The sequence below is a fragment of the Eupeodes corollae genome, chromosome 1, assembly GCF_945859685.1.
Source record: "Eupeodes corollae chromosome 1, idEupCoro1.1, whole genome shotgun sequence".
Taxonomy (NCBI): domain Eukaryota; kingdom Metazoa; phylum Arthropoda; class Insecta; order Diptera; family Syrphidae; genus Eupeodes; species Eupeodes corollae.
This window is the reverse complement of record NC_079147.1, coordinates 237,657,345-237,667,809: the sequence shown is the minus strand read 5'-3', so window position 1 is coordinate 237,667,809 and position 10,465 is coordinate 237,657,345. Positions and strand designations below refer to the sequence as shown.

The window sequence follows — 10,465 nt, the reverse complement described above, 5'->3', positions numbered from 1 at the left end:
TCGCTTTCTTAACACATATAGTACAGTCAGTCATATCACCATCAATTTTGGAACAATTAAACTTTATTTATAGCCGTTAAGTATTAGAAGACAAGTTCCTTTACGTCCTATATCAAGCAGATCGAACTATAACAAAAAACAGTCCCCTCAACCAATTGATTTCAGATTAAGTCCTAACGTTAGTTTGTTTAACGAATTTCAATAAATAAATAAATGGGGGACAAAACTACCTCAGAGTTAAAAAGAAACGCTCGTCTCCGTCTTGTGTTAATACTAAACATTATTTGCTACCAATTTCGGAGATTGGACATTTCGGAGTTATTCTTACAAAAATCCCAAGTACTTTTCGATATTTATAAATACTTTAACTTATTTTACAAATAATAAAAGTTCAAAGTTCTCATATTTCACGTTAATTTTATTTTTATTTCTATTTTCTGTTTTTTTTTTCAAAAAGAGTTTTAAGACACTATTGGTACAAAATAACGTGTTTTGATTAGAGGCACACAATGTTTGTTCATATTTAAATAAATAAATCGTCCCGTATAATTGTTGGCAGAGGAACTCGCTATAAAGGAGTTAAACAACTGCAAGCAGTCATGTTTTATATACTATATATTATATGAATGTGTATAATAATCTAAAATTTAACAACAATTTAAATAACTTAATAACTAAAACTTTAATCCTAAAGTCATCATCATCATGAAACAATGTTTAACTTATTTCCATTTTAATATGTATCGCAATTTTCGCAAATGAATTCTTGTGTTGAATACAAAATCCCACAAAGGACTACTTATGCCATAGCCTTGATCTTGGTGGGTAAAATGATGTTGATAGTGGTATCTCTTCATATAATACAAATGTTCCCTTGTTGGGCTGCCATAATGAAGATAGTAGTGCATCATGTCATAGCACAGGTAGCCGAATAATGCTCCTCCGAGGACAACCCTTGGATTGGGTAGCATAAAGCTAAGTGGCAAATAGAGGATTGAAGCTAGAATAACTCCTGGCAAAGGTGGAAATACCAATCGAAGGGGATCGAAAGGTACTTTGTGATGCAGACCGTGGAGCATAAAATGAAGTGTACACACAGTACTACTCTGAGTATCCTTCGTGCTCATGTGAAAAAGCCAGCGATGAAGGGAATACTCGAGAAAAGTCCAAAACAGAATTCCAATAGAAAAATAGACTGAAAGTCCAAAAAGCTATATCAACGAGAAAAACGGTCGGTTATTGAAAAACAGTTGTTATTTATAAGTTTCACATTATTACCTTTGTATACTCAGATTTCTGCCAGCTATCTGAAAATCTATCGACTATACAATAGAATATGACTGGAATCCAAAAGGTTGGCACCACCCACCAAGGAGTTTTTGTGCACGCCTCCAAGTACCATGGCTCGAACAGACGTAGCGGCCGGTCGACTGGCTTATGAACCCATTCATCATAATGTGCGGTGATTTTTGCAATCTGAGGAACCATTGCTTTATTCCAATCCACCAAGTGCTAAAAGAGAAAAATACAAATTATTTTAATTTTCACTTTATTAATTTAATAATAGAGTATAGCGTCTGTGCTAAATACTGGCCTAAGTTGTTCGAGCTTTAATAGTATAGTTTTATATAGGAGAAGCAAATAAGTTGCATGCAACTTAAAGTGGATGTTTTATTATTTTCTACAACAAGTTTAAACACGGACAAAGTGTCCACAGAGGGATATGGGGAAAACATTATGATCCCACAACTTTTATTTTATTATATTTATTATATATTATTAAGGTATAATTTTGTTTAACTAATCTATAGTCATATAATGTTATCATACAAATGTGTTGAGTTCAAAATCATCAAGTCTCTTCTCTGCCTTCGATAGGAAAGTACGGTTACCACTTTTAAGTTGTCAAATTTAATGGAAAACTATTTCAATAAGTAAATGATTTTGCTATCTATAAAACATGATTGTGAAGAATCCATTTTTGGTTGCCGAAATAAACTTGTAATATAACTTGATTATAAGTCAAAACGATAAACAAAAAGCAAAAGGCCGATGGTTGCATTCCACGACTTGGCAGTTCTAGCAACTGTTATCATTTTTTAAACGCTTAAATCCCAACTAACCTAGATGCAACAAACGTTAGTTTTCAACTTGTGGAAGAGATGAAGCTCTTCCGATCTGACGAACTGTCACCAAGAGACTTTCTCCTAATCGGAGCAGATGTCACGTTTGCCAAGAGTAGAACACAAGGGGGTCAAATAACACCCTGTCAGTGTTATAAAGACTGGGAGCATTCACTAAGCCATTAGCTACGTAGTTAAAATTTCCCTTCCGACTTAGTGTACAAATTTACAAAGTAAATGAACACAGGTTTTGACGTTTTAGTTTAATAGAAAATAGAATATTTTTTCATTTTAGTCCTCTTATTGGATGTCATCATTGAAACCATATTAATTTTCGTTTTTTTGAAATTTCGGATTTTAGAGACAATTAAAAAATGGTTTAGCTACACTGACCATACTAGATATGCACTGCTTACACAAAATCTCCCTTAAAAGTGATTCCATATCTTGTACTTGTCTTCTTGTGGGTTTGATTTGACGTTTTTACTGTAGTACACATGTCAAAATCTAAAACGGTGAGTGTTGGATTTACTTGTATCTGCGTCTGCAGAATGCAGGAAACTTGAGAAAGGTAGATCTATGCTTAAATCCAAAAGGGAGAGAGAATATACCAGTGATAACTGTTTTTACTTCCTATAAAATATTTATACTTTTCACAGTATAGTTTTTCAGCAAGCCTTAACGAAAGTGTCAAAACTCAAAATATATTAGAAAATCTGGTAAAGACTGAAAAAACAGTAACAAATCCAAAAATATTTTCGGATTAATAGTTAGATAGTTGTAAGATGGTGATCAGAAATTGTATAACAGGAAGGACACTTGTAATATTGTGGAATCTGAACTTCTGTATTTGTCGAATATCCTTTAATGCACAAATTAATATATTCTGCATTTTGATCTCTTCTCCCTATCTCATGAGTATTAATTTGTATCGATTTTTACAGAAAACAAATGCAAAAGATGTAAAACAAACCATAGTAAATAATAAAGCCTTCACGTTAAACAGCAATTTTTAGATTTTTGTAACATTTTTTAACTCGAAGCTATTGTGAATTACTATTTTCGTTTTTCTTCATGATTCACAATAGCAATATGTCATCGATGATGTTATGATGAAAATTTCCAAACACCTCCTTTTTTTGTATGGAAAAGGAAAACGGATTTGTTTTGTTTTGAACAACAACAATCAGATAAAGTCGGTGGTTAAGTGGTTAATGGTTTTTAATTTTAAAAAATGCCACATTTTTTCTGATTTTAGTGCAATAATTTCAATTTATTTGCTAACATTAAATATACAATTTTATGTTCTTCTGTTGGTTATTATATTTCAAAGAAATATGCTACCGTCATTAAAAGGAGTTTTCCCCAAACCAAGTAAGTATTCCAATCTCAAAGGAACTGCAACTGGTGTTGCCAAAGAAACCGTCTATAATGAACTTCTTCCACTTAATAAATATGCGTTGTAAATTCTTAAGAAAAAAACTTATCTTCTTTTAAAAGAACCACAACATAAACGTGATTTTCTTCGCGAAAATAAGCTCCATTTAAAAGATTTACAAAGAAATTCAAGTCGTCAGCAATTAGCACAAAAAGTCGAGGAGGAAGAACAAAAATTAGCTGAATTAAGAAGACGACAACGATTGCGCTACAAATCTTTAGATGCTAAGGCATTTCCAGTAACACAAGTGAGACCCAGTAGTTCGAGGTGCTCTTGTGATTGTGGCAAGACAATTCAAACTGAAATCTCGTATAGACCACAAGAAACTCTTAGAAAAATAGAAACTTGCACCAGAGAAGTACAAACTGATGATATACTCGACGAAGAATTCCTTTATCAGGCTCTAAAGAGGTATCTATAAATAATAATCTTTTTAAATAACTCAAGTAAAATGCAATTATTCTTTTAGATGCTCATCTATTGATATGAGACTGGATGGATTAAGTGGGAAAGTAAGTCATAGATTCTACATAATTATATTCATTTTCTTTTGAGATAAGAACAATTTTGATGAGAACATTTTAGATGTAGAAAGTGTATACAAATAATTTATATTATTATTTGGGTGCCTTATCCTAAGAAAACGAAAATCAGTTTTCTGTTCTAGTTAATCTAGTTTAGTCAATGAAAGTGGACTGCTATGCACAGTATGTGTATTAAAAACCACCTCAGCGAACACGTACCCTATGCAGCCAAAAATGCCGCAAGAAGTTTCGATTTTAATAAGTTTTTGAATTTTCAAAATGCTATAGCAAGGGTCTGTAGGTGCAAACTTTATTTTTTAATATATTTGTCTGTTTCCTAACGATACTATTCTTGTCTTAATCCAACCTACTCACTAGCCTTTTGCTTCACCTTATACCAATTACTCTGTATATATCCAATACTTCAGTATGATTCCTATCTCTGGGATGGTCCTTCAACAACTTACTTCTTCTTCGACAGAAGAGCTTTTGAAATATTTTTTTGATTTTTAGGGGTTATGAATACCCTTATAATGATTAGATTTGATTACAAAGGTGTGGACAGCATTGGGTTTTCGAAGCAATAAATTTTACACCGTTCAAGATTCTCCATTTTAAAATGCTGTCAAGATCAGAATTTTATGAGCTAATCTGCCGTTGGTAGTCTACATCCGAAGGCTAATGGCTCGAGTACACCTAATCCGTCATCAACCGAATTTTGCTCGGTCGTTGTCGGCCGAATTCGGCCGATCTAACCAGACATATAGAAAGGAAAGAGAGTGCGTACACCACTGAAAGCGGCATCGACCTATGACGCTCGGTACTAACCGATCATTTGACGGAATCAAAACACGTTTGGATTTTTCGTCAGTTGTCGGGTCAATTCATACCAGAAACTTATAACAACAGATACATTGCTAAACAGCTATGGGCCGAAGTTTCTTCAGAGATGTAACTGACTGTTTTAGATATAAAGAAAGAATGGAGTATTTTAAGGGACCAATTCCGAAAAGAGTACACCAAGTGCAGTGGAGCTGGATGATCTGGTGTTTTACGGCCGAAAACAAAAAGTTTTGATGGGCTTACTACGGCTAACTTTTAATTTTTAGCAAAACAAATGAAATAAGGAGTCCCAGCCAAGAAGATGATACGGCAACCGGTTTCAGGTATTTTAGTACCTCAACCAGAGGTGGTATCACAGCCTGCTTCCTCGCCGTCGGAAACCTCAAAAGAATCCCGACCTAAGATACCCAAGTCACGACACATACAAAAAACTCTATGAAAAACCGGTGCCTATAACTCAAAATCAACGTTTTACTTATGAAAGATTTGGAAGGTTTATGAAAAGAAACAATTAACTTAACGTCGATCAAGGATATTTGTAGATTAAAATATTTGATTGGTTGTAGTTTCAAATCTTCAGTTGTTTTCTTTGCATAAATATTTCTTTAACCCATACCCAACGACCGCGTCTTATACGTTGACGCATTAAATGACGGTATGATTTTTGAAAATATAAATTAAAGAAAATAATTATTTTTACTACCAAGCTTCACAAATTCAGACTTCAGACCGCTATCGTCCGTGGTCGGAGGCAGTGTATGCAGTCGAACGTCCGAGACGGTCGTCCAAATTGTTCCGAACCGATATCGGCCGATAATTCGCTTTTAGTGTACGCGAGTCGTAAGGTTGAGAATCTAAAAACAAATATGAAAAGCTGAGGTCATCAGCGAAAGAATGGGTTAGAAGTTTGAGACAAAAGATCATTTATAAAATAAAGGAAGAATATCGGAGACAAAACGGAGCCCTGTGGCACACCAGCGTTTATAATGTTGATATTAGATTTTAACCTGTCCAATACTACTTGAATTGAACGTACCGCAAGCATTTTTGTTAAGAGAGCAGATGCAAAACTGTATCAATTGCTTTTGATATACCAAGTGCAATAATCTAACTTTCTCCAGAGCAATGTAAAGATTTGTTCCAGTGTTTGAGGAGATAAACCATTAGATCATATTGCCACAAAAGTTGTACTGCCGGTTATTAAGAAGCTTTCGTTTTTCGAGATATTTCTTAACTTACTTAGGTCCTCAGGCCTGTTAAGTCCGTTGGGTGCCCCCTGCTTGGCCTGCAACGCAGTCGTTACCTTTTCGAAGCGTATGTCCAATCCATTGCCTTGCCACTTACGTTTTCATATTATATAGATTCTATAGGTTCCTGACCTGTCCTTTTATGATGGACCTCATTTAAAATACAGTTTGGCCAGAAAATCCTTAGGATGTTACGAAGACATCTATTTACCAAGGTTTTCAGCTTTCTTGTTATGGCTGAAGTAACCTTCCAAGTGCTGCGAAACAGTCGTAGCTTTGTTCTTAAGCTGATAAAGTTTTTCCTCCAATTTTTTGACAACCTACCGAAAGCCGCTTTTGCTTTGCCGATGCGGCAGATGACGTCTTTTTCGGTTCCGCCTTCGATGTAAACGATGCTTCCAAGATATTGACAGCTCTCCTCTTTTTCCACCGGGTGCGAGAAAATATTTGTTTGAAAGGATGGTCGGGTTCCGAGGCTGATCATTTTTGTTTTGCCGGAATTAATTTTTAGCCCCACAACTTCTGCTTTTCTCTCCTCACTTGTTGCCATTTGATGGAGATCCATGATCATATGAGAGAGTAAGAAAACATCGTCCGCGTAATCTAAATGCTTTAAATAGGATGTCAAAGTCCACTGGATCCCTCCGCTACCTGACAGAGCTGAGCGCAGTACATCGCTTATCACAAACAAAATCAATATTGGCGACAGAATACAGCCTTGTCTGACTCCGCTTCGGATTTCAAAATCATCTGACAACCTACCATCGTGCGGAACGTGAAACTTGGATCCATCATAAAAAAATAAATAAATTAGGTGGCGCAACAGTCCATAGAGAACCAGGGCCTAGTGACTTACAACTCTCAACCACTCCTGTGTGCGAGTAATTTTGTCAGAGATGGTAGGGACCTACACTTTATATTCCGAATCCGAACGGCTAATTTGAGAAAGCGCTTTTTCATGACAAGAATTACTCTTGGGGGATTTGTCAATTCCTCGCAAGAGGCAGTACCCGTGAAAAAAGTTAGGTGGCACAGGCAGGGATTGAACCCAAGATCCCTTGCACGACAGTCTAAAGCACTTACTATCACGCTACGGGTATGCTGCTTTAATAATAGCAATTCGTTTTTCTGGGGTGCCTCTCCTCCGCAAAGCTAACCAGATATACTCCCTGTTAACGCTATCAAAAGCCTTCTCGAAGTCGATGAACAGCAGGTGTAGTGGTGATCGATATTCAACGCACTGTCCAATAATGATCCGCAGGGTGTTGATATGATCAATACAGGAAGATTCAGCGCGGAATCCTGCTCGTTCGGTATCGAGTGTGGCCTCAAGGTGTTCTTAAGCTGATAACTAATCAACGTTTACATGACCTTGGTAAGAAGGGACGTGAGTGCTGTTGGCCAATAGTTGGAGGGGAAGTGTTTTCGCTTTTTTTACGCACAGGCTGAACAAATGTTTTCTATCCGCTCGGAATGAAACCTGTAGAGTAAGACAGATGGAAAAGGGTACGCATTGGTTTGTCTTTGTTGAAGAACACTTTTTCGAAAAAAACATCACTAACTAAATTATGCCAAGAACAGTGCTTAAGTGAAATAGCTAGTTCCATTCTAGAATTCAAAAACAATCTACACCGACTCCTCCTTTAGAAAACACCTACATTTTTCATTCTTCTCTAAAACTAACTTTGTTTTTTTCGATTTGAGAAGATTTCTGGTCGTGTTATTTTATGTTTTCTGGGACAGCAAGTGGCCATAGAATTTGTCACCGTTAGATGTTCTGTAAAACAAAGCAAAATACAGTGTTCCTATGTGTCTACCTAGCAACCGCCCAAAATTTAGTATGTTCAAAGTCTTAGATTGACAATAAAACTAAATTTTCATCAAACATGTATCGATGTGTGTTTTTAAGCATTGTTTGCAAATGCAAAAATATGAATTTAAAATCATCTTTTATAGAATTCTCATAGTAATCAGGAACTTAATCCAATGCCACAACCTGACAACGCAATGCCAGACAATAATTCTGAACCGGACTTTCATTTTGAGAATTTAGCCATAGACACAGAAAGACTTCCTCCAACTGCAAGTAGCACACAGTTAAGTAGCAAACGGACAACCAGAAGGATACATGAACTTGGAGGTAAAATTTTTCATTCTTTGGTAAGTTTTTTTGTTTATAAAAATAAAATATTCTTTTTTGTTCTTATAAAACTAAAGACCGACAAGATGTTCGTTTACCAAAATATCTGGAAAAACAAAAACGGGAACGGGAAGAACTAAAACAAAAAGAACTACTACGGGACCGAAGCTGCCCTCTTGGCTATGAGCCACTCACAGAAGAAGAGCGCTTAAAAGCTCTTAATACTGCACAGAAAAGTAAATCTTAAAAACAATCCAAATTCATATTGTCTATAAGTAAAATCTCTTTTTTTTGTTTTTTTTTTTTTATTTAACTATTCTTATAGAATTCCAAGATCTCATTGGAGAACTTAATCGAATGCCAATGACAACAGAAACTCTTCGTATTCGAAGTCGAAAAGTTGAAATCGAACGCGAATTGATTGATATTGAAAAAGATATTCGAATGTTTTCAAAACCAAAAGTTTACGTGAAAATGAATGGAGTTTTTTGATTTTAGGGAAAACAAAACAAATATTTAATAACGGTCTTATGCAATGTCTATATTTACTGTGATCCTTACAATGACAGCGACAGTGTACAATTTAATAATAAAATTTTTCGATCAATTTTAAAAGAAATCCATTTTGTTATTATTATCTTTTGATAAACATACACTAGTTTTTTTTGGGGATATTTTATTTTTTTTTAATAACGACAAAACTAATTTCGGTTCATAAAGTATTTGGGTACAATAAAAAAAAACTCCAAATCTTATCTTATCATTTTGTTTCTGTAGAAATTACTCGATTTAGAGGTATTTTGTTATTTGGTTAAGCATATACCTAATATCATAGGATTGAACAATTTCAATGAGTGGTCGATAATTTATGTTTACTGACACCTGCTTGTGAGGTGTATCGATGGATGTACCTACACAACACATAGATGCATTAAATTAAGTGTAGGTAACGATAAGACTTATTTGAACTGTAATATAGACGAACGTATAATTGAAAACCGATAAAAATGTTTACATAGAATTTTACTTTCGTTATTCATATTCATGTATACATTTAGGTATACCTTAAATAAACTTCCTGTATAGTGTATATGTCGTTTATTACTCATTGAATTGAGAATTATAAACAGATAACAGGAAATTCAAATTGCTCACACAAACAGACACTTTTAATGCCATCTTGCAGAAATATTATAGATTTGAATCATATTATATGAATTCCCATAAAGCAAAGCAATGCAATTCATTTTCTATTCCTTCGCAAAAATATATCAGTATGGGAATAGTTTATAGGCATTTCTTTAGATTTAAGGAGACTTAAATTAAATACTTTAAAAGTAACTAACCAGTTTATAGAAGTTCATTTTAAAGAAACTAATTCCTCTACAAATTCATAGTTATTTTTTTAATTAACCTAGTTTTATAATTATCGACAACAAATAACCTCCTTAATGTTTTATAAAAGTTTTGCTGGATTTGTTGGACAGGCTTTGAGTGGAGTTCAAAGCAAGACAACAATTTTCTTTCAAGATTTTCGTCCCGGCGAAAGAAAAGCATAGATTCAATGTTACACATTTTGAATATTAAATTATATATTCATCCAGCCATTTATTTTCAATATATTGATATGTTACCATTATTTTACAATCAAAGAATAAACTGGGTATTTGAAGTGTTTCACAAGTCTTTTAGTAGCTTTTTGGTGTGATATCGATACCGATTTGTTCATTAAAATTCAATTCTTCAACTGATTGCTATGTATATACATTATACAGTGTATCAAAATAAAACTCGTATAAAACCATTCATTTTTGTGAAAACGAAGAAATAAGTAATAGGGAACCAATATTATTTTTAAACAGATTAGGGGAGAAGGAGCAATACAAAATAAACTAAAAAATAGCAGCAGACATTTTTTAAAACGTTCCGATGAAAAGTTAAGGAAAATCCAAAAATATGTGAAGAAAAAAGCCCGTCTAGATTACCTTAGTAAAAAAAAGACAACTGTACAATGGAAAATCAACAAGTTGAAGAAAGTTACATTCACTAAAGAGAATCATTGCAAGGATTTTAATCATTGGAAGACATGTATGTATTTTAATAGAGGAGAGTAAATTCAACTTTTTAGTTCAGACGGAAAAGTTAATGTT

At 34.2% G+C, this 10,465-nt stretch overlaps 2 protein-coding genes across 7 annotated transcripts in view; one reads left to right on the top strand and one right to left on the bottom strand.

Annotated features, from left to right (window-relative positions):
• Window positions 1-397: 397 nt before the first annotated feature.
• Window positions 398-10,465, bottom strand: part of LOC129940003 (uncharacterized) — a 30,717-nt gene continuing 20,649 nt past the window's right edge. For all 6 annotated transcript variants that reach the window (XM_056048222.1, XM_056048221.1, XM_056048218.1 and 3 more), the window contains exons 3-4: window positions 1,279-1,512; window positions 398-1,211 (exon numbers count right to left, since the gene is read on the bottom strand). In XM_056048222.1, coding sequence (XP_055904197.1) covers window positions 723-1,211; window positions 1,279-1,512 — 723 coding nt within the window. In that variant the 3' untranslated portion in view covers window positions 398-722. The remainder of the gene's footprint in view (window positions 1,212-1,278; window positions 1,513-10,465) is intronic.
• LOC129940002 (uncharacterized) lies at window positions 3,253-8,989 on the top strand. Its single transcript, XM_056048217.1, has 6 exons — window positions 3,253-3,497; window positions 3,624-3,972; window positions 4,031-4,073; window positions 8,132-8,315; window positions 8,393-8,551; window positions 8,641-8,989. The coding sequence occupies exons 1-6, from the start codon at window positions 3,338-3,340 to the stop codon at window positions 8,805-8,807; spliced, it is 1,062 nt and encodes a 353-aa protein (XP_055904192.1). The 5' UTR covers window positions 3,253-3,337; the 3' UTR covers window positions 8,808-8,989.

What these genes read in the sequence shown, in the direction of transcription:
- LOC129940002 (XM_056048217.1), top strand. Translation starts at nt 3,338, where the DNA reads ATGGTTTTTAATTTTAAAAAATGCCACATTTTTTCTGATTTTAGTGCA. An exon ending in CTTTATCAGGCTCTAAAGAG is followed by an intron (nt 3,973 to 4,030) that starts GTATCTATAAAT and finishes TTATTCTTTTAG; the next exon opens with ATGCTCATCTATTGATATGA. An exon ending in TGGATGGATTAAGTGGGAAA is followed by an intron (nt 4,074 to 8,131) that starts GTAAGTCATAGA and finishes CATCTTTTATAG; the next exon opens with AATTCTCATAGTAATCAGGA.